The 25,310-nt window shown below is 44.1% G+C and overlaps 1 protein-coding gene across 8 annotated transcripts in view; it reads right to left on the bottom strand.

Annotated features, from left to right (window-relative positions):
• LOC138504316 (stimulated by retinoic acid gene 6 protein-like) overlaps positions 1 to 25,310 on the bottom strand; it is a 432,147-nt gene that overhangs the window by 112,499 nt on the left and 294,338 nt on the right. For all 8 annotated transcript variants that reach the window (XM_069624734.1, XM_069624732.1, XM_069624731.1 and 5 more), the window contains one exon: positions 21,907 to 22,027. In XM_069624734.1, coding sequence (XP_069480835.1) covers positions 21,907 to 22,027 — 121 coding nt within the window. The remainder of the gene's footprint in view (positions 1 to 21,906; positions 22,028 to 25,310) is intronic.

Raw genomic sequence — 25,310 nt, 5'->3', positions numbered from 1 at the left:
TGGGTTCCTCAAGCTTCTAGCACAAAGCCGTCCACCAGAATCCCCTGTAAACCCCTGTCCCTCAGCTCTTCTAAAGAACATCCTAATAACAACATGTACAGGTAGCATTGTTCGGTCCTTCCCCAAACAATCCCTCTCCTCAGGAATCTTCCTTAAAGCCTTCAAAACTTCTTAAGTAAAACATCTCCTCAAAAAGTCCTCTCGACCCACTCTTCCCCCCATCACTATCTGCCTATCTCCAACACCCGTTTCATTGCCAAACTCCTGGCCTACACTGCATACAAACAGCTCTGGCTCTTCAGAGAATCCAACAACCTTCTTGACCCAGCACAAACAGGTTTCAGACCCCTCTGAGGAACTGAAACCTCTCTTGTGTTGGTATGGGATGACTTAAAACGAACAGCAGATGCAGAAGGATGTGTATTGCTCATCCTTCTCGACCTATCTGCCGCCTTCGACACTACTGACCGCACTATACTCACAGGCTACACTCCTTAGGAATCAAAGACTCTGCTCTAACATATATCGCCTCCTTAGTCTCAAACCACTTGCAGTTTATGCTCCTCCCCCTTTATCCTCCCTCTCTCACCCTGTGCCGAAAGAGGTCCTGCAGGGAGCCTCCCCGTCTATTCTCCTCTTCAATATCTACCTTAGCCCACTCCCTGCACTCATCCAGTCTCACACCCACATCTGATGCAACTACGGAGATGACACCGAGATCACCCTAAAGATCGCCAAATCACCAGCCTCCTCCCGTCCTGACCTCTCCTCCTGCCCTTCAGATATCGGCCACTGGATGACAACCAAGCACTTCCTTCTCAACCCTGGCAAACCGGAAATCCTAGCATGCGGAAAATCTGCTCTACTTACCCCAACCTATCTCCTGGCCACACTCGCTAGCACCCAGCCCTGCAACATCCACTTCTGTAAAAAACCTTGGATCTACGCTGGACTCTAATCTATTCCACTCCCACCACACCAACTCTGTATTCAGAACTTGCTTCTTCCACCAATGCATCCTCAGGTGAATCTTCCCGTACCTCAACTACTCACATTGAATCTCTGCTATCCTTGCCATCATCCTGTGCCGCATAGACTATGCAAACTCCCTTTACCTAGGCGCTTCGGCATACCAGCTCACGAAACACCAAAGAATCCAAAATGCTGCTGCCCCATCTCGTCCTTGGCCTCTCCACTAGAGAACATATTAACCCTGCACTCAGAGTCCTAAAATGGCACCCCATCAGTCGACGGACTACCTTTAAAGCCATGTGCATCACCGACCGTGCGCTCCACAACATGCCACCCAAATTCCTCCAGGATAAACTCGCACACTATCAATCCACCAGGAACATCTGCTCTTCTCCTCGTTATCCCCCATCACAACTCCACCAGATTGGGAGGATCCTTTTTCTCCATTAAAGCCCCTGCCATCTGGAATTTACTTTCTCCCCACATCTGCTGCATTGATAACCACCTCACCTTTAGAAAGGCCCTCAAAACTTGGATTTTGCCTACAGTAACCCGAAACCCTCTCCCCGATCCCTATTTCCAACACCACAGCCTCATTCGCATACATCAGCCTCACTTCTATACACCAACAAGTCACATTTGCAGCAGATGCCTTACTGTTGTCGGGTCCGGACGCCCTACACACACTAAAACACTGACAACCCTATTGTACATAAACCCAGTTGTGGATGCCAGCCGTTGTCACAACGACCTGCCCTACTCACTCAACCCTCAGACCACTCACTGTGCACAGACACACATCAGCCCTTCGGCCTCCTTAGCTCTGACTGGTGCGCTCAGGCTACCGATATACCATACTTGACAGTCTGATGGTAGCTGGTACATCACCAAAGAAAAGTATCAGGATAGCCGCTCAGGGCACAAAATATGCACCATGTTCCCGTCCTTGCTCCCCACCTCGGCTGCACACCTAGAGGGTCCACTCTTGAAGCCAGTCTCATGTCTAAGATCGAAGTGGATTGACAATAAAGCACCCAAAATGTTCTTGAAATTGGGAATCACAAGCTCATGGACAACAACCTCTCTATTACAACTACAAGATGTATTAAGCCAGCATATCCTGTTCCAATATAGAGATAACACAGCCTTTACAGGTGACCTTAGCACCAACTAAATCAAAGACAATTTCACATTAAGAAATGTGAAGATTTGCACAGGTACGGCTCTAGAAGAAACTGGGATGGTTAGGACAATTATTTCACTTAGAAGGTCTGTGAAGGTTATACGGATTGAAGGGTGAGCTATGTGCCGCACCCGGATAGATCTGGGAGGAGAGACTTTGGGCGCTACCTTATAATGTTGGGTTTACCCAAAAAGACTGAATTTAAGTACCCGAATGTAGGATATGGTTGAATTTTGTCCTATATGAAAAGTTTGCATGGCTAAACATTTTGACCAAATCCCCCCATTCGGTGGCATTGAACATGGGCAGCGGGGGCTACGGTGTTGTTCCCACCGCGCCCTTGTTCACTACATGTCATCGGGAGTGATATTCTGGAGTGCAACCATTTTTTCCAGAGCTATTGCCACGTCACTTCACAAAATATAACTCTCACGAGATATCACCCTAATGTACAACTTACCATTGCCTCTTCACTTCCGGGTACAGTAACTTTGTTTTCCTTCTTTATTTACTTGTATTATTCATTTATATTCTTTAATCCATTAGCCTACACCGTCAATACCATATATGGATTGTTTATGAATTACAAGCCGCATTTACGAACATAACGTTAGTTCCCCAAAATCCTTTACGATTATTTCTGGCGCGATATTTTCCTTCGCGATCAATCAACCCGAATCCTACAATGTTATCCTGTCTATTGTGGTAGAAGATGTATGATGGTAATCTATCCACTGCAATTAGAAGATCTATAAGTCAAACACTGTAACTCATATTGATATATGCAGGTATACTTGATACTGCACTAGAAGGTGCTCGATGTTAGCCTATTAAGGAACTTAGAAGATATAGAGTAAGACTATAAGGGTCGCCTATCTACTGCGCTTGAAAAATCCTAGGACTCTAGAGCTTAAGGCAGCCTGGCTTCCACGCTTAGAAGATGGTACCAGATAGCTCGTCAATTTGCGCTTTGAGGTGTTTGAGGTTAGCCATCTATAGTTCCTAGAATAGCATATGAGGGTAGCTTGTCTTCTTCACACAGATAACCGGATCACTCAGCGAGATCAAAGATGAGCTCCATGTGAGTTTAAGGTAATTATAAATGCACCACTTCGGTGGACATCTGCCCCAGCCATGACTATGCATCCACACACTTTAGAATGCAGCTACGACTGCAACAAATTCAGTCTAGCTGGACACGTAACGGCTTCGCCCGCACCAGACTTGCCTCCACACCCCTGCCACAGTGACAACCTATGACAATGTAGTGACAACCTATGACAATGTTTGGTCTTGCTGGGCACATACTGAGTCTCTTGCACTAGCGCTCTGTCGTGACCTCCATCAGCGCCCGACCACATGCCTGACCTCCTAGGTTGCTTACTGGAGCCTTGCCAGACCACCAAATTCCCAATCGTGCCCAAATACACACACACGCACTTTAAGCCTTTTCTGAGAATTTTCCCATACCTGGACTTCGGTCCCTGACACATAAAAAACTGCTTGTTCATGAAGTTATTCAATTGTTTTAAGCACAGCGATTGGACTCACCTACCCTCCAGTGAGGGCCTGGGTCCACTTGCTCAGTGAGAGTTTGCTCTTCAATCAAATCAGCCACTGCAATAGTCAATCTTGTCCATCAAACCATGAACACAACATCTGCCAACATGAGCATCCAACACAAGTAGTTGAGGATGGGCCTAACGTGCTGATTTTTGATATTCACATGGGTGGAGAGAGTGCACTGAAGCAACCATGATAATGCCTGTTTGCATTTGAAAGGACTTTTAAATGAATAAATACATTATTTCTTAATTGAATGCAGCCATTTGTAATGTGACTGATCATAAGGAGAGTTAAATGTTCCGAAACACCATGCTCTGAAGGTGTCACCATTATTACGTGCTATTGAATTATGAAATAACAAAGAAAAGGTAATTTCTATTTCAGACTTCTTGGAAGAGCTTTGAACAACCCTTGCTTTACCTGGGCTGTATCTGGCGATAACGGCTTGGGCCCAAGTTAATACTCCTGAGAGCATTGATCACCTGGACGGTTATCGCTCTGAGTTTGCTTGCCAGGAGGCTGATGGTTATTTTTTCCTCTCAAATAACAGACCACCACAAGTATGTGAGCGTTTGTTGAGAAAACTAAATCCTCAACAAAGATGGATGCCAGGGAAATGTGTGATGCCTTTCTTACATGGATTTGTGTCACTACTTTGCGGGTCATCTTTTCGCAACTGTTCTGCTCCACTCTTCCCCTTTCCTGTTTGGGAGGGGTCGCTTGTTATCCCTTGCTCCCAGTGTACAGGGAACACACCCATGAGCCACTTTTGAAAAAAAAAAACAGTCTGGGAAATCCTTTATCGTGGACACATTTCTGCTATAAAGTAACCTGCTTCCCTCTTGCATGGTGAGCTCCATGAGCGACAGACGGGGACATGGAGAGCGGAAGGAAGCCTTGGGAAAGTGGGCCCCAGGTGCAGGGACGTCATTTCACCAAAATGCCAGAGGTAGCGGAAGTGACATCACATGACCCTTGACCTCTGATGTCATCACAGGAAGTGATGTGAATTGTCCCCACCCCCAAGTGACATCATAGGAAGTGATGGCACACGACCTTCAGATGCGTCTAATACCCGTGGTTCCAGGGGCTCTCATTTCAGCCAGATATAAGAACCAGGGCACGGAGGGAGGTGTGATTTGTCCACGATCACACATTTGGGGAATGTCATTTTCCACATTTTACGTGAGGCCTACCTGTAAAATAAACATGTTCTTCCTGAGCCCTGTAGACATATTAAATTAGTTGAATCCGGAAAACCTCCCAAATAAAGATGTAAAGATGTCAACAACTGCGGGACACTATATTGATTCAATGATTTGGGAGAGGGAAATAGAAGGAAAGTTACGTTACAGGGCCCACTAGATGGGTACAGCCTAAGGCCTTGATTAGTACAAGCACGCTTATTAACCCTACCTGTCTATTATAACATGGCAGGCGAACATGGCAATGGACATAGGGGGGACTAATCCCCCTAATGTCACAGAAGGTAGGGTGGGGTTTGTTACTTCTCCCATTGGTCTGGGTCCCAATGCGCCCCTCGTGCTAGCTACCAACAATGGGGCTTCTGCCAACATCCTCAGTACTATAAATGGGAAAAATGAGAATACGGCCAAAAACAGGCGTATGGGTGACATACGAATCACTACCTCAAACAAGCCATGTCAGGACGATCAAATTTCACCACCTGTATCTATTACGAATGGGTGTGAGGTTGATTCCAATGGTGAAATAGGAACGGTCAGTTCGAACTCTTTACACAATACCATCCACTATACTCGAGGCCATAAGCAGGGGATAGACTGGCACGCGGGTTTGAAACATCTAAAGATCATTGAAACCGACCCCACTAGTGCCAGCCTGTTTCCAAACCGACCGAACTTGTTGGAGTTGTTACACTTAATACCCGATTATCTATACTAACATCGGAAGATATTGAAAGACTCAAACTCCCTACACTGGATAGCTTAGCAAATTGGATTATTGTAACCCTTATATCGCCTGTGGTGACAGCACCAGTTTTTAAACATGTAAATACCTTTCATGAACTCGGATTTGAAGTCCTGGTGTTTCAGTCTGCCAATCAACCACCTAAAACTCAGAGCCTAGACCAGGCACCAGCCTGCAATTTTGTGGCAAAGAGTGTTGTCCGTCTAAAGAACACCACCTACGATTTAGCTAAAAAGCATAATGACCAAAGAGTTCAATCTAGGATGATTGGCAGCTGGATGAATCCCACCCAACAGCACTATTGACATCATTTAAAATCAGAAGCTAGTTCCTTTGAGGTTATTCCATGGAATTCACGTGGTCATCACTCTTTTCTCAGGGATGTAAGGGGGCTGAACAAGTTAATGAATGTACATTTGTTTTTCCTCCAGGAAACTTGGTTAGTCTCCCTGTTCAGTATGGATGGTTATTCCCTTACTTTCGATCTATTTGTACCCCCACTGGTGGATCGTCCTAAAGTGGGCCTAAATATTGGGGCAAAAGGTGCACATTCTTTATCACCATGGAGGGGAGATCGAGGACACCAAACTTTCTTGCAGCAATTCTGCCCTCGTTCCCCCACGTGATCAGGGGGCTCGCTGGTTGCCACACTCTATGATCCCCCGGGCAGTGGGATGACTAGGGAACTGATGGGTGTGGTAGCGGATGTTTTGAGAGAATGGTCTGCACAGAATTCCAATGGGGGTATAATCCTCACTGGGGATTTTTATGCCGACCGCAGCCCGGATTTAAACGGCTTTCACTGGTCGAGTCACACCTCATGCTCTGGGAAAAAGGGCCGAGCATGGTTGGAGCTGTTGGCCGAATTTGAGCTTTACCCGCTGCACGCTGCACGAGGTGTCCCACGAGTATGAAAAAAAACGATTCAACATGAGTGATCATGCCATGCCTCACATAGGGTGCCCTAATCTCCTTGATGGCCAATATGACATCCTCCAGCATTCCCCCATGGTCAATGTTCCGGGAAATGGATTGATGTGGACCACATGCAATATAAATATTTTTAATATCTCTTTATCACAAAATGGAAAGGCAGCGATTTGAAATTTTGAAGGACTGTGCCTGGGATATGAGTACACTGATGAATGTAGTATGGCCAAACTCAAATAGATGTTTCATAGCCCACCCGGGACCAGGAATGGAGGTGGTCCGTTCGACATAGTTATTGCAAAGAGGAAAAAAGATCTTAGAGGAGGGCTACGAAGAATATCGTGTAATTCTGCTATTTGCAAGCTCTAGATACATCTGCCAAATGGAATTACATTCATCTCTTGATTAAAACACACGATTAAAAAAGAGTTGGCCTTTCCTCTGATCACAGAGAGAACATTCCTCTGCCATGCAAGTGTGTGGCATCTCAGAAGCAATCTGGGGAACCCATATAAAGGATAGATTCTGGTATCCCAAGCTACGTAAATGTAAGGAGCCACCGGCAAGCATGGTTGACTCCGCAGTCTGGCATTGCAATGCAGTGGCGGACATTGTAGGCCTCAATGAAAAGGCTAAACCATGTAGAGCTTCCGGACGGGATGGCTTATTGTAATTAAGAAAGACCAGGATGTATGGGAGACTCCATCGTTCCTTCCTGGCAGGAATTGACATGGGTACCAATCCATAAGTGGGGCCCCAGAACAATGCTGGAAAACTATCCCCGTCTTGCAATGCTGGACTGTGGGTCAAAACGTTTTGCTAATCTTGTGATAACCATGTTATCTGAATGGGTCACTGCGAAAGACATATTACATCGCAGCCAGACGGGATTTAGAAAAGGATTTTGCACTAGCCACTCTATCTGGGCTTTCTCAACTTTAATAGCTGACACGTAAGCATATTCGGGAACGCCCTTGTACCTGTGTAATGTGGATTATAGCTCTACTTTGACACTGTCATTCTCAGAACTGACCATGTGGGGTATCAATCATTCCCTCTTATATTTGATCAAATTGATGTATAACTATACCACGGTCCGGATAAGATTATCTCAGGAGGGAGCATTAACTCAGCCTTTTAAAACAAACTTCGGACTTAAACAGGGCTGTGTCCTTGCCCCGTTGTTTTTTAACTTATAAGTTGCAGATTTGTATCAGGTATTAGAGAGTGATAATAACTTCCCTCCACATTCTGGAAATGTTGATCTGCCCTGTTTAACATATGTCGATGATACAGTATTATTAGATAGAATGTCCGTAGGACTGCAGCGATCGCTGAATGCTCTGTATGACTTTGCTGCAGTTAATGGTTTAAATGTTAACCTGGCAAAAACAAAAGCTATGTCCATAGGGAGAAAAGCTCATTGATTTAAGAATTATCACTGGAAAATGGGTGATGTCAGACTGGAACAGACTAGTATTTATAAGTACCTGGGGATCTATATAAAGGCTTCCCTATCATGTGTTCATTATGCAGAAATGATATCCTCCAAAGCCGGGTAGAAATGGCTCGCCTTAAGGAAGGTGATCTCTAAATATAAATATGGGGGGGTTTAATCGAAGCAACGGTGATAGCAAATAAAACCGATATAATTCCTGACGTCCTTTATGCATTAGAAACTCTGCCTGAAAAGGCAGTAGTATGGTCATGCAAATTGGAAGGTAACATTATTTGATCTTTGCTATCCCTCCTAAGCTCAGCTCCAGTCCAGGTAATTAGATTGGAACTTGGTCTCCAATTTATGATATTGTTTTTGAAGGAAGCAGTATGCAGCTTTTGGGTGAAGATTAGATTTGCTCCGCTCGCCCCTGCCACTTTGTTGTCACACATGATCACCCATTTGAGGCGATTTACACAGAGCACTAGATACAGGAACATAGAGACCTTGGTAAAGACACTCTGTTCACATTTTGGCCTTGTCTGTGACCATGTTCTGGATCCCCCTATTTTCATAAAATAAGTTGTCCCAAAAAACTAAAATGTACGACAGAATTCAATCACTCGCGCATTTACCCATGTTGCATAGATATTCTATTTATTCGCAACAGGGAATGTTTAAAGATACCCCTCATACCTACCTAACAAAATTAAGGCTACCGGCACTGATCTGTTTTTATAATTTAAATATGGTTTGATATTTTACCAGAATTGTCAAACACGGGTGCCTGGAGAGGCAACCCTAGGGAAAAGCGTGTTTGTCGCTTATGTAAGGAGCCGGTGGAGACACATAGACACATTTTAACACAATGTCCAGTTCTTGGTCCTTTGTATTTGAAGGGATATAATACATTTTAGTTATTTCATACGGATCAATTTTGGTCCATGTTATATGGTGCTGAATCTCTCATGGTTACATCGGCGGCTTACCATATTTGGCAAAAAGGGCAAAATTAAACTTAATGAAATTAACAATCTAAATGTGGAAAGAAATGTACAATTGTATCGCACGAATACACCGCAGGAAGTAACACATGGCTGAGGTTGGCCAAAGCTTGGCGCTTCGGTCTTTTATTGCTTGAGATGTGTTATGGTCTCAGGGACTCTAATATTAATAGCCACAGCAGATCACTTTCTAGTTTTAATAATCTCTGCTTTTTAATAATCTTCTGAGGGATTGTTTGTTGAAATGAAGAAATCTTCACCTAGTGTAATTATTGGGGATGATATGTTAAAATCAAGCAGCGCTCTTTTATATGTAATATATGTGATTTTTTTATGTGCTTTTATGTATGTGTTTTTAATCATTCTTTTTGTGATTTTTAGAGTATAGTGTAAAAGGTTGAGTGTATTTAACCATAAACACTTGAATAAAAAAATAAAAAAATATATATATTGATTGATTGATTACATGCTTATAAAGCGCTGAAAGCCCACAGGCATTAGGCGCATAACATAAAACATGTAGGTACCAAAACAGGAAAGAAGAAAACTTACTCTAACCTAAAATGATTAGCAAACTTGGGTCTGAAAATTTCCTATTGGAAAATGTGAGTGTTGAGGTTCTTTTTAAAAGCCTGATAACTTGTTTCTAATCGGATGGTTAAAGGCAAGTTGTTCCAATATTTTGCTGCCTGTGCAGGAAAGGCTCTACCTGAGCCGGTGGCTCGGCTGAAAGAGGGCACTTTCATCCTGCCTTGGGATTCTGATCTCAAGGAATGAATTGGAATGTATCGTAAGATCCTTTTCTTAAGATATGCCAGCGTGGTACCATATAAGCACCTGTGCACTAATATCAGGGCTTTAAACCGGATCCTGTCTTCAATTTTGAGCCAATGCAATGCTCTCCTTTCCATAGAATCGTGGTCACTTTTCTTCATAGCTTTGGTAAATCATACAGCATTGTTTTCCATGATCTGGCATCTGTCTATGCAGTTTTTTGAGACCTCAAGCATAAGACAGTTACCATAGTCCAAACGGGACAGAATGGTTGCTCAAGCAATAGTTGCCGCTTTCTTCTCACTCAGGAAAGGGCATATAGATCGTAATAAACAAAGATAGTAAGAATTGTTTTTGTGTAGGTAGTGGACCTGCACCTCTGCTCCCAGAGATGCCTCCATAATCATCCCTAAGGTTTTAACCTGCTCTGTCACTTGGATGCATGTGTCCTTGATGTAGAAAGACTCATAATCTGCCCCTGGCTCGGCTCGGGCTTGACGGGTGCCAGAGATCATCATCCCCGTCTTTTTGTTGTTGAGGCACATCCAGTTGCCCTCCATCCAGTATTCTATAATGTTATATAGAGTTGAGATTTTGGAGCTATCCTTAATATAGTCGCCATTCAACTCTACCAGCAGCTGGGTACTGTCGGCGTAGTTTGTAAAAAAGGCGCCAACTCTTTCCAGTAAATCACAGAGGCATTGCATGTACAGATTGAAGATGAGGGGGGATAGACTAGCTCCCTGAGGGACTCCATAACTTATGTGGTCTGCCTTAGAGAATTCTTCCCCCAAATGGATTTTGGCCTCACGATTAGACAGGAAGGATGTCAACCATGCCAATGCTTCCTTGGAGCAGCCGGCCATTTGATCCAGGACCTGCTGTAATAATTGGTGGTCTACTAGGTCAAATGCTGCACTCAGATCCAGGAGCATCAGTAACCCTGTCTTGCCCTTGTCCAGAACACCAAGAATGTGTGCCTGTAAATCCAACATGGTGGTCTCCATTCTATGTACAGCACGGAAGCCCGATTGTTGGTCATACACGATGGAATTAGCTTCTGCGTGCTTCTGGAGATGGGCTGTTGACATTTTACCCAAAACCTTAAGTATAAAGTTGCAATTTGTAATGGGCTGCAAATTCCCTGCATCCTTGGGTTCTAAGCCTGGCTTCTTAATAAGGGGAGTGATAATAACAGCTTTTATGGATTTGGCCACAGTGCCTTCGGTAAATGATGCTTTAGCTATTTTAGTCAGAACTGGTGAGAAAATGTCCTTATTTTTCAGTATGATTTTTGGAGGTATTATATTCTCGGGGCAAGAGGTGGGCTTCATAGAGGCCAACATTCTGACCATCTCCTCATTGGAAGTGAGATGAAAGTGGAAGTTGGCTAATTCCCTCTGCCTAGGTTCCCCAACCAGTGTGGATGCCACACTGTTGGATAATTCTCTGACAGACGTTAAAGTGTCTCTAGCTTTCTGAATTTAAAAAGCGAAAGCTCTTTGCACCGACTCACAATCCTCCTGTGTGGATTCGAAAGGAGGAGATAAGTCCTTAGGTTTCTCGATGGACTTAAGGATATCAAATAATTTACATAATGCAGTACTTGTAACAGGATAACCGAAATCTCTAACGCAAGCTACAATTAGTGTAGGAAACATCTATAGATCAATGGACACAGAAGTACTCGTTATCTGCGGCATTGATGTGTTAAACAAGCCCAAAAATCACTGGCCTTGGGGCATACGCAGTCTGTTTACCTTGGAGCAAAATGCTGCACAAGTAAATTAAATCATTGACCAGGATTTAGTATCACACGATTCCCTGGTTATAAATGTATCAGAGTCAGCTACCACTACGATAGAAGAAACCTATTGTGCATTTTTCTTTAAGTTATGTGACAAGCAACCACATGTTGTTAATCACAACCCAGAGCCAAACATAATACGGTAATGTCCTAGGCTTTGATACATGACTCTTCTTCAATATTTTTTAACGAGCTGAGGTGTGGGAAGGAGGGCTGCACTACCCTCAAGAGTGGGGCTCAATGCATCTATGACTTTCAGAGCTCTATGTGCGAGGTGTGTTATTCAATGACCCTCCCCCCAATCCCTCCCATGACCGGCCCATGAATGAAGCTTCCACAACGCCCTTTACAAGAAGGACTTTGAGTGTGGAGGGGTGGGTCACTCCATGGCTCTCTCACTTCTGAGACTCCATGTCCAACGCTTATTTTCTTAAACAGTGTTGCACCAGAGCAAGATCCTGGTCGAGTTTGCGGCCCCTCTGAAACATTAACATCACACTTGAATGCGTCCATGGTGAGCAGAGCCCAATGGTATAGCCCAAAACCTGGGAGCCGCCCCCCCGTCTCCCAAGCTCCTTAACAAAGCACAGGACACGCCACAGTCCGTGCTAGGCCCGGACCACCACGTGTGTGCAATATCCTTGAAGATTATGATGCTGCAGGGGCATGCACTACTTCAAGTGAAAGTAAATATATTTTTATTCAGAGCTTAAATGTTTCACTTAGTGTAGAAAGAAGGGGGCGGTGCCTGGTCCCCAAATACACCAGCCACCGGTGGTGGGTGGTGAGTTGTTTTATTGGAGGGTGTAAATATTTACCACAAGTATGCGATTGCGTCTGAGCATAGCGAGGGGGCCAGTACTAAGGAAAATGGGTTTGGGAGATTCGGGGGGATTCTTCCCCCTCTCATGAGAAAATGTTTTGAATAATGGGTTAAAATGGTGCATTACATAGCACACTTTCTGTAACAATTAGGGTTAAAGGCCAGACAGTGTGCAATCGGTTTTGTAGGGTGTTGGCTAACTCATGAAAAAAGTACAATAGATGCAAGTCACCATTTCCCAATGCATTGTCATGCCGGTCCCCTCAATATATGCCAGTATAAAAAACATTTTCATGCTGGCTGTGCCCATACGTTTCCATGCTGGCTCCACCAATATATGCTAGCATTCCCATATAAGAACATACTCATGTTCACTTTGAGAGGTTTTTTATAGTAGGCTCAAAGCTGGCTCTGCCAATATATGGCAGGACTCCTATGTAAGAAAATACTCCCGTTGGATTGTCCATTAAAGGTGACGTACCAATAAGAAAACATGTCCAATGTAGGCCAGTCGAGACCCATAAGAACACTTATCATCCTTGCTTCATCATAGATAAAAAGTCATGCTAGTGTAAGAAATATACAGGTTGCTACACCAAAACATCAGTCTAGCGAGGTAATAGTACTTATCATGCTTGCTTTATCAAAGATGGTGAGTAATGTATGTCATGCCACAGTAAGCAATGGCTAGACTGGATGTACCAAAATGCCAGTCTAGCCAGGTAATGACACACATGAACTTGGCTTTCCCAAAAATATCAGTATGCAGGCATCCCCTTTCACATTCCCATACATCTCCCCTCACATTCATTCTCCACACAGGAACGCACCCACCCACTCAGAATATTCAGACACACACTATCACTTTCTACCTTCTCATGCGTCCATTCACACTGCATTCTCCAGACAGACATGTACCCATCCAGAACATTGAACCACACTATCACAATCATACTCATACATCTACCAGTCACTCACTCATACACCCACTTTCACTGCATTATCTACACAGGCACACACCCACCCAACAGAAAATTCAAGCACACACTATCACATTCCTACTCACTCACCCACCATTAACTCACCCATAAACCTCTCATGTCCACTTGCACTGCATTCTCCACACAGGAATGCACCACCCAGAACATTCAGACACACACTATGACATTCCTGCACATTCACCCACCACTCACTGATGCATATACCTTCTCTCGCGTCCGCCCACACTACATTATCCACACAGACGCGTACCCATCCCGAACATTGAAACACACTATCACAGTCATACTCATACACCCACCAGTCACTCACTCATACACCTTCTCTTACATCCACTGTGACTTATCTACACAGGCACCACCCATTCAGAAAGTTCAAACACACACATTATCACATTTCTTCTCATTCACCCACTACTCATTGACCCATAACACATACATACATTTGACATGCATTTCACACATGGAAAATATACATCGCATTTTTTTTAAAGCCTTCTTACCTGCTTTCCCAGCTTCGTTCTGTCACTGCAGGCCACCCTCGGCTACTCCGTGCTGCTCACAAGCAGGTACCAGGAAACTGGGAAAGCTTCTTGGTTCCTGTAAATGAGCCGTGAGGAAGCCTGGAGGAGAAGGGGTTGGAGCTGAACGTGGCATGTGACATGTGCCACATGTCACGACCAGCTCCAACTCTTACTGAGTGCTTCCTTCTTGCGCTGCAAGCCCTGGCTCTGCCTTCACGCTGATGGGTGAGGACTGGGCTTGGCCCCCTCCAGACCTGGTATGGCTGGGCCACCGGTACCACAGGGTCTGCAGGGGGCCCTACTATTCCAGTGCCCAGGAGATTCCATTTCTTTATTAATAAAAAAAAACAATTTCTTTTTTTTAAATACAGGGGTAGCAAGAGAGACTGCAGGGCAGGCCCGGCTCCAGCAGGGGGATCAGGGGGGCCAGCCCCCCCCAGAGCCAGCCCCTGGCCCCCCCTACAAAGGAGGTAATGTCAGTGGTGTAATACACCATTAGTAACCAAGGTAGTGGAGGGTGGATGTCACTCTAAACATTCATCAGCAACCTCAGAGACATCATTCTGAGAGGCTGAACTGCAGGAGGCCCAGCCAGGATATGTTTTCTTGTCCTAGACAATGATTTATGCCCCACAGCTATGAAAGTACAAATGACCCGGGAGATGGAGGGCCATTCACAACTCTAAGTGAGGTAGCACACATATTCAAGCAGGCTGCCTACAATTATTTTCTCAAACCTAAAATCACAATTTTGGTTTCTGTAATTTAAAGTATGTTTATTTTTTGTGGGAACATAGTGGTTTTTCACATCATGCTTAATAAAATGGTTAATTATATCAAACAATATAAATGGCAGTTTAAGTTGCTTGAACACAGATTTCTGCAGAAGGTGCGTCAACTGACTGGTGGCTCTTACAAATTAAATTCAAAGTATATATTCTGCTGCATTAACTACTTGAGTACAAGTGAAAAGATAAGATTGGTAGTAACACACATTTAATTCTGGTGGGGAAGAGTGTAGTTAAATCAAAAAGTGATAGATGCAAGGCTTTGAATTAAACATTACCACTACCGTTTCTCTGCGCAACATTCCATGCCATAATTCTGTAGCGTGTATGTGCCATTAAAGAAGGGGACACGCCATTAGCAAATTACTTTTGGTGCTGCCACCAAAATGTGCAGTTCAATATCAATTGCTAGGCTGTGTTCCATCTGCACTGGAACACAAGTAACCACATGCATTTTTAGGCCCTGTGGTCTAGCAGTTTGCGACAGGCTTCTGATATTAGTGACAGGGCCATGTCTCATATGCAAACAATGGTATGGAAGGCTGGCCAGAGCAATGACAGTGGTTCTAATTGATTCAGAGACGTTTTACCTGTTAGGTGCAACCAGAACACATGATGTGAAACACAGATAGGATTGCAATAAAATGTGAGGAGAAACGCACACCCTATGGGGGTGTCTGGTCATTTACCCACCTAATGACTAGCCATGGCTATGTTAATGCCTCATCACCAAAACCCAACCTTTCTAGAACTCTTTGAGCAAGCTCTATGAACAAACTAACACCAAATGTGTTGCTGTATAGGGCCTGCCAGTGTTATATCTAAGCATTCTTTTGAGTGTTTAATTACTTAATTGCCTCTGTAAATGAACTCCTGGTTCTCTTAATGCGTGTCTTCAGCCAGTTGATTTTCAATATATTTGTCAATGCCTCAGTGACAGTGCACTAAAGTCCTGTCTTAAACAAGCAATCACATTCCATCAGTTTTTGCTTGTGCATAGGTATTAGCCGACATTTGCCAGACAATGCAATCATATGCCCAGTTACTGGCACAATTTTCCAGCTGTTGCCATTTATGGCCATTTGGCACCCGCATGTGGTAACCTTATGGCAGTGCCTGGCAAATGCCTATCCATGCCTAATCAAAATCCAAGGCTGTTGGCTTTGCCAATGCATGTTGGCTTCCGTTTGTTTCCCTAAGTGAATGTGTATATGCCCAGATGTGGGTGTCTTGCTTGCTATGCCTATGGAATCAAGCTGCACCTCACTGTGCTGGTCCATCAAGGCCCTACCTGAACATGATAAGGCTAGGTTGGCAATTATTGACCAGTTTCAGATTTTCTCATACATACTTACCAGTGGGGCTGCGACTTAAATAGAATGTATCTTTGTTTGGAAGCCTAGTCTATTCTGCCAGAACGTTTCGTGATTCAAACTGATAGGTACTGACTTCATAACCTCATTCTGTTTGAGTAACTTTACAGAATTTGTATGCAAACAGAATATGTAATGCTTGTTGTGGGATTTGTTTGGAAAGCATGATGTAAATCCTGGGTGCTAGGTGTTTATGCCGTGCCGGAAATGAAACATGAACACCCGTAAAATAACATAAAAGAAGAGCGTTTTCTATAATGTTGCGGGCAAAGTATAAAAGGTTAACATCTGGACAAGGTTAAAATGCCAATGCCCCCCACCCCCTGTTCTACCCTCTCCCCTTAAATGCAAATAGCATGGCTGAACAGGCCCTACCATTGAGATTGTTTCTTTTTAACGTGCCTCAGAGGCAGATTATTTACAACAGGACGTGCTTTGATATGCTGATGATACTGTGCCTTTTCCCTTTATCAGATGACCACGCCAAAGACACTGAGGTCATTAATGCCACATACGGCTAAAATCTAGCTGATGCTGTATAATGGCCTAGCCCTGAATAACTGAAAAACTGAGAATATTATCCTGGGCACCGGCCCCAAGTGGCGCCAGCTTGATCAGTCCTATTGATTCTTTCAAATTGTAGACAGTCGGCTCCCCACTTTGAAAAAAGTAAAAACCTTGGGCATCACAATTGACCAGTAGTTCTCAATGAGGTCCCATATCAGTGGCCTAGTGTCTAACTCAACATACTACATTACACTTTTGGCACAAACCAGACCATTATTTGAGGCCTCAAGTTGTGCCACCCTATCCAGGGCGATCATTGGGAGCTGCACGGACTTCTGTGCCAACAGTCTACTTGGGGTAGGCAAAGGAGAATTCAATTGTCTGCAAGTTGTGCAGAACAACACAGTGAGGGTCGTTATTGGTATGCGTAAGACAGATCATATTTCAACAGCACGCAGAGCATTACATTGGCTCCCCATTAGAAAGAGAATCAAGTTACATACCCTTTGCATTGCACATGCTTGCATGTATGGACTAAGCCCTTCTTATATGGCAGCACATTTGAAGTGGCTATCTAACAGGCGTAATCTAAGATCCAATAACACTGGGTTGCTTTTCACCCCAAAGGCCAAGCTGGTACAGGTGCAAAATGGATGCTTCCCAGCCGCAATTCCTCACTTGTGGAATGCTCTTCTGCCTGATTTGAGGCTGTGTGCCAGTCTTCCCAGGTTCAAACGTGTCCTGAACACCTTTCTTTTCAAGTAAATTGATCCTTGGCCTCCACTAGGTTCCCTCAGGTTTCTCCTGAGGTCTCTCTGAGCTCTATGTTTTTATTGTATGTAATGTCAGCGCTCTTATGCCTTCGGGGCCACTGTCCTAGCGCTTTAGAAATAAATTAAAGATGAAAAAAGGTAAAAAGGCATGGACCATTGCTCTGGCACATTAAACAAAAAAAATTATATAGGGTTTTAAGAAGCTGTTTGGGTGATTAGTAATTAAGGGGATACAGAACAAGCCGTGTGAAACAATAACCTTGTCATGCATTTCATTTCACTTTGTGGCTGTATCAGACTTTTTGTAAGTTCTCATTAATTTCTATGCTGGAGCTTATAGGCTTCCATTCAGGATGGGGAAAATAAAGCTACAGTCATAGGGGATTGTTTTCCAGGTCAAGCGGAGTGGAAGAAGTGGCACTAAATGCATTTAGCTCCACTTTTTATAAGCTGTAAGATTTTGTATGATTTGATAGGCGAAGTTGGAGAATAGATCAAACTTAACAAGGTCCCCCTGCCAAATCTGATTGGTATTCCACCAGCATATATTTTTATGTTGCCAGAAAACCAATGGATTCCTATGGGATCTGCCCGACTTTTACACCAGGCAAAAGTGGACAGAGTCAAAAGGAATCCATTGTGGATGGCTCCCACAATCGTGTATTGTGGAAGTGATTTACACTTTTCCAGACAAATAGTGGTAAAGTAAAGAGCAAAGGCGATTTTCGCCTGAGTTTTACTCTTTACTTTTCCAGTACTTGGTGGAAACAATTAAAATTAATGAATGGCCCATTTTGCAAAAAAGTGCAAACAGGAGAATTCTGCTCTATGCAGTTTATAATTCAAAACAAAATGCCCCCCTTAATCTTTTCATCAACATGTTTCTACAATGATGAATACATTGTCAGGTTGTTTTCTCATGTGACTTGTGCATTTTTTAAAGTAATCTGTATATAATTGAGCATTATTTTAGGTATTCAAAGCTAACATTCAACATATATTTGTACCAACTTGAGCTCAGAAGATATGTAGTATCTAAATTTCAGGCTAGTCTGAAATTATGGCTTTACCACTTAACTGGCTTGCTTGTTAAAATGAGGTGCCCCTTGAAGTGATTCAGTTCGCATTATAAGCTATTCCCAAAAGCCTCACTCATGGTTTAATGAATGGGCAGAACAGGCATTAGCGTGCGCGCGCGCGCACACACACACACACACACACACACACACACACACACACACACACACACACACACACACACACACACACACACACACACACACACACACACACACACACACACACACACACACACACACACACACACACACACACACACACACACACACACACACACACACACACACACACACACACACACACACACACACACACACACACACACACACACACACACACACACACACCCCCCCCCCCCCCCCCCCCCCCCCCCCCCCACACACACGTATATTATAACCAGTGTGTAAACATTATGTACCAGACAATGATGTACAGGGCCATGGCAGGGGAGCAAGGCCCTCTCCTTCATGCCACGCCCCACCAGGAGCGATACCAGGATGCCGGAAACCCCTCAACCAGCACCGTCTGCCTCCTGATGCAGCCCTAGCACTGTCTTGCACTCTCAACTCAATTAAAATGTTTGAAAAAATGCAACAAAATCTAACATTTTGTGTTTAAAATGTAATAATTTTGGACATGAACCATTGATGGGAAACATTCAGAATGGGACTACTGTAGGGGATCAGTTGGAAAGGAGGGGGCGGTTTGTGGACTGGGTGGGTGAAGGGAGGATTGTATACATGTGTATGCTATTGGAGGATATGTTTTTGCGCTCTAAATATTGTTAAAATCAACAAGGCTACCTGTATTGATTGGGCATGGTATGTTCTGTTCTTGAAAATAAAAATTAGTTTGAAATAAAAATGTAATTTTGTAGGAAATAAAATCTCCTATTCCTTGCTTCAGTATTCTGCGGTTTAGGGGGGTATATCTTTAACATCAAGATGGAGGGAGCACAAGCATCTCCTCCGGGGTCTGCTGGGAGTAGCCACAGTGCTCAGGAAGGTTTTGTTGGGCAGACACCATCTGAGATGGTACAAAGACTGGGGGCGTCACTGCTCAGCCTCTCAGAGGAAGATGAGGAGGCATCACCCTCAATTCTCCCAAGCCAGGCCAGGAAAGGTGTGCTGGGTGCTATTGTGAATAGGTGGAAGGGTAGGTAAATGGGAACGGTGGTTAGGCAGCTGTAGGAACGTGTCTGGACGGTGAAAGGTGAAGGAGGATATAACAGAAAGGGGAGAGCAGATGGGAAGGGAAGATAGGTAGATTGAAGTTGCAACACTATTTGCCTTGCTTCTCTTTTGCTATCTACTGTTTTTTTATAGAGCAGTGCAAATGGGAAATCTGGATTCACGCCAGCACCTTTATTAGGGTACTCCTAGACCCACACCCAATGAAATGTGGGCCCCCTTGGTCAGAACCCTGGCCCACCCAGATGAAAATTCCTGGAGCCGGGCCTCCTGCAGGGGTAGCAAGGGTGACCCCAGGGGTCTTGGCTGTGACCCCTGGCGACCATCAAATGACATCCCTGCCAGCGTGTTCGCACGACTGGCGGGAGGGGCAGGGCAAGGAGGGGTGCAGACATGTGCAGTGTGGGCAGTCAACGCAAAAATGAGGGCAAGTGTGAGCTGCGTGCAGCTTGCTCTGAACCCCAGCTTGGGCCATTCAAATAGCCCGGATTTGGAGCAACCTGATTGACAGCTGCATCCACCCAGGTTGCAACTGAAACATTGAGTTGCATGTTTAAACTCACCTGCTGAAAAAAAAAAACATGTTGCCCCTGCGTCTCTTGGTCCAATGGATGCTCAAGTTCAACATGATCACCAGGCAGAGTGATGCACAAGGAAATTATAACAAGGAAATTATAACAAGAATGTTTCCCATGGAAACCTACTCTACGGCACCCATAGGCTGCGGAATCCATCTGGAGAACAATGTAGCCCACCAGGGTCAGAACAGCCAACAGAGGGTAAACATTTGATTTAAAGGGGATCCCACCCAACCCCCACCCCAATCCAAAGGAACTATGGAAAAAAGGGACGCATACACCATCTATGCCCGCCTCCCATACCCATTTTCCTAAGACATCCATGCACACCTTTCAAGGACCGCGCAAAAAAATATTGTCTGCTTTATCTGTGCTTCATCATTTTGTATTTGCAGTTGTGTAGCTCACTAAAGTAGACCTAGACAGGTCATAAAGGCGCTGTTCAAAATTCAGTTAATTAAGTACAATACATTAGTTTCCAGGTGGAAGCAGATGACAGGCCATTTGATGGCACATGTGGGCGCATGCCCTTGACATGAGTGTCACCGTCCCAGGAGAACGTTCACAGACTTAAATCATTTCTCCTCTGAGGCGAGTAACAGTGGTTTAGCACATGGACTTCCAACTCTGCATGAAAATGTGTAGGTCGCGAGACGCTCCATGACAAGGCCTGCAGGAAGTTCAAACAGGGGGGGGTGTGCTGAAATTCCCCCCTTCACTAGCCAATAGTTTCTAACTGTTGAATGTCAAAACCTTGAAATAAAAAAAGGTAGAATGTGTAAATCTGGCATGAAGACAGTTGAACCCCAAGAGGTAGCATATCCATGTATAAATACAATATCATCGAAATTATAGGTACAACGTTGTTACATCGACAGTCTTTTTTCAATGGTTTTTTAACTGATTTTTTGTTGTTGAAAGAACTCATCAAAAATATATGGGGTAGTGGGTACGGTTATGTAAGCGGTACAGGGGTAGGGAATAATGGGGGGGACACCCCCAAAATCACACCCAAAAAAGTTTGGTGAGTTTTTTTCTTCAAAAGAAAACGTTTTGGTAAAATACCCATCGAAAAAAAGACTTGTTGTAATAACATAGAACACAAAATTAAATAGTGTAAAAAACCACATTGCCAAATAATTGGCACAAACGTACAATGGTTCCCTATGCTACGTACCTCAACTGTTTCAGAACCTTTTAAAACTGACTTCTTAAAAAAAGAAGGTCAAACCGTCCACTTTTGCCCCCACCTAATCCTTACCCAAAAAATCTCTGGCTGCTTTTAAAAAAACATATTTCTTTTTTCTGCCATTTCAAATTTGAAATGTTATGCTTTCTTGATATTTAAGTAAATTGAGCACAATACTTTTTAAAATTCTGTATGAGTTGTTGCCATTTCTAACCTGAGTCGGCGTACATCCAGTGACCTACTGGTTCGTAGCATAAGTTAATGGTGGGCACACACCTAACACAGCTATTGCTAGCACCTGAAGCTGCTTCCTGGGGGGGATAGTTCCACTGGAGTATTCCACAATTAAGCCACTCGGTTCCTGTCTTTCATCATCCTGATTCCTAACTTCACCCTCCAAGTTCAAAATTCCATTGGGTAAAATGCAGGTCCTTTGATTAAAAACAAAGTCCTACTCACCAACTGAGGGCGTAGCAGAAGCCAAGCACCGAACCAATGATCTTGTGCCTTGTTGACAGGCAGGCGAAGAATGGATAATAATCGACCCCGGCCTCCAGCGCAGAAAGGAGGTATACAAAAACTGAAATGAAAGACCCAAAATGAAAGAAAGCCCTTTGCTTATTATCAATGGAAAAAACACACATCAAATGAATTCATAACATCCCCTAATATCGTGCCCAGACGGACACTTAAGTATAGACTCCCCCAAACAGAGGTGCAGCACATTCTATAACATACTAACGTTTTTGTGGGGGGAAACCCTTCTTTCACGAGGTTCATCACTCTGGAACCCCCTTCCATTTGGTCTCTGAAGCCAGTTAGACTTGAAAAGGTAAAGGAACGGTTTGATAACCCAATTCTTTTACCATAGAGTTCAGACATTATTTCTGCAAATAAAAGGTATGCTGTGAGATAAGCATTTGGTCAGGACTGTTGCTATCATCTCAAACCAATTCAAAACCAAAAGCTTAACTTAACTAAATAGATATTGCTCTTTACTGGGGCACGGCTGTATTTTTGGGACAGTTGAACTATATTTCCCATTCCAAAGCAGCGCTGATTGGCTACGGAGTATCATGCTTTGGTTCTATCTATGTGATTACATCAAAAAGATATTGTTGATTCCGATTTCATCGTTTTTATTTTTCTCTAATTCGATTTGGCCGCATATAGATGCGTGGCAGAGACCCCCTGCAGGTCACGATCCCCCTTACATTTATTATCACGATTACCCACCGCCCGACATATATTTGCAGCCAAATTCGTTAAGCAAATTCGACAAAGTCAAATTCGACCATTTCTTCCTCGTTGCAATCTTCCTATCCATCATGCTTGGAAGGTCAATGGCTTTAATCAGTTCCATGTGTTAATATCGCCATACAAGAATGGCGCCACATTTTTGTGGCGATTATAACCCATTGAACCTGCAGGGGACCCCTCTGCAACTTCCATATTATTTTAAAGGGAGCAGGGGACACCCCGCAACCCCGCTCCCATTTACCCCAAAAATTATCCCCACTAATAATATTGCCTATGGCCATTCCCGACGACCATATGTATGGCGATGTTATTGGTTGGGGTGATATTACCTGATACCCTTTGATCTTAGTACACAGTTTTATGATTTCCAAAATGGTTAGTGGAGCATTTCTGCTGGGGGTTCATAGTCTGTGACTGATTTTAAACGCCACAGGCCCACACATTGTCTTCCAACCATAATTTCTGTTGCCCCGTAGGCATCTCTGGATGATGAAGATAGTTTGCCAAGCCTGCTTTGAATTTTTAACCATACATTCTTTCAGATGGGCTTTTGAAAGTGTCTGCCTCTTCCTTTTATTTCACCCTGATCAAGTTTTTTGTTTCACTGTCATTTTGCCCCATGTAATGCCACAGCTACTCTGGCAACCCACTAGGTTAGGGGCGCCCCAATGGTGGCGTTTGGCTAGTTCCTGTGTGCTGGTCTATGGGTTCCAGAGATGTCCATGCTGATCATGGGCCAGTGTTGCATGGGATTTGGAATTTTTGGCACCTGAGTGGTTGTGCCGTGGATCTTGCATTGGACGGTAGATGTGAGATCACGTTCCAAGATATCTTCTGCTTAGTATGCCTTTGCTTTGGTCATTGATGACTAATTGGAAACGTCACTAAGCCATCCAGTACTTTCTTCCTATCAGTAAGGATGTGATGGCCCTACCTGTTTCTATGCATCGAGGTTTGTTGCGCTATAGTCTATCGGGACCCTTCTGCATTAGTCTTTCTTCTACGGTTGTAGATTGTTTCTAGTTGGGCATGTTTTCTCAAATTAGGTGGCATTCAGGAATGCGTGCCATTTCTCTGTGGCATCAAAGAACGGGTGCCCATTTCTCCTGTCCAGGAAGGCTCGAGGAGTGGAAATGCACCTTGAGCATCTGTTGAGTTTTTCCGTTTACTTGTCTCTGCATTCCTAATTTGTTTTAAGTTATTTTTTGATGTTGTGCACTTGTATTATGCTTTAGTGTTTTGCCAATTGTGTAAGAGGAATATTGGAAGCAGAAATTGTGTTGGATTGTTATTGAATATGGCTGTTACATGAAGATCTAATAAGTGTGTGTGTTGTCTAACATATGGTTAATGGAACAAACATCTTTCTCTTGTGCAATGTTAAATAGGTGCAATGTTTATCATTGAATATCACCGCAGCAGGCCCGTGAAAGCGGGTACTGCTGCTCCGTCCCTGGGCCTGCCTCAGGTGAGTGCTCCCCCATCCATTCAGGCCTTTGTCCCCCTTTTCTCTCTCTCTCCCTCTCTCTTGCATGCTCTTTTTCCATGCTTTCTTATGCTCTTTCCTTAACTTTGCTTTTCTTTTCCATGTTTTCTCATGCTTTTTGCTTTCATTTTCCTTGCTATCTTTCACACTTGGCTCCCCCAACCGATACACATCCCCCTCTCCCGAGTGCCCCTGCCCGCCTCCCCTTACCCCGATTGTGTCCTCCTCAGAGGGAGCAGCCTCTTAACAGTGTTCCCCAGGGCAGCCTCTGCCAGGGAAGCCCTTGGCTAAGGGCCAGAGGCACATGGCAGCTTCCAAAGAAGTAGCTCCAGCCTGTGTTTGCCTGTGTTTGCCTGTGAAGCCTGCCGCTGTCAACCAGCAGTGACTGATAAGGTAAGTGTGGTCTGGGTGCGGAGTACAGCAGTTACTGTATTCCAGTAAATCTCCACCACTCTTATTACCCTACTTAACATAGCACACCCTTGTTAGTCAGCTAGTAATTAGTTTCAGAGCATGTATCTCAAATGAAGGTTTCAGCCTTGTAATGTTGATTCCAAAATGTAGGTGTTTCTCCCACTGCTCAGGCATCCCAATATCAGGTGTTCCACCATGTACTGTTGAGCCACAAATGTAGGTGTTTTCTCCCACTGCTTTCGTACCCCATATTTGGGCATTTCTCCCACTGCTCAGGTGTCCCATTGTCGGGTGTTCCATCATGTACTGTTGAGCCTCAGGTTTAGGCATTTTTTCCCACTGCTTAGGTGTCCCAGATTTGGGCATGTCTTCCACTGCTCAGTTGTTCCTATGTCAGGGGCGCCACCACGTACAGTTGAGTCTCAGCTTTGGGCATTCCCCCACTGCTCAGGTGTCCAAAGTTTGTTGTTTCTACATGTGGTGTTGGGGCTCAAATATAGGCTTATCTTCCACTACTTAAGTATCCCAAGTTGATGTGTTTCTGAATGTACTGCTAGGTCTCAGGGTTAGGCGTTTTCTTCCACTGCATAGGTGTCCCAAATATAGGCGTTTTGGCATGTGCTTTTGATAATCAAAGTAGGTGTACCACCATATATTGTTGAATCTCGGATCTAGGTGTTTCTCCCACTGCTCAAGGGTCTCA

Source organism: Ambystoma mexicanum, chromosome 11, assembly GCF_040938575.1.
Source record: "Ambystoma mexicanum isolate Mex_15411 chromosome 11, UKY_AmexF1_1, whole genome shotgun sequence".
NCBI lineage: Eukaryota > Metazoa > Chordata > Amphibia > Caudata > Ambystomatidae > Ambystoma > Ambystoma mexicanum.
The sequence above is the reverse complement of the archived record's forward strand: the minus strand, read 5'-3'. Positions and strand labels throughout refer to the sequence as shown.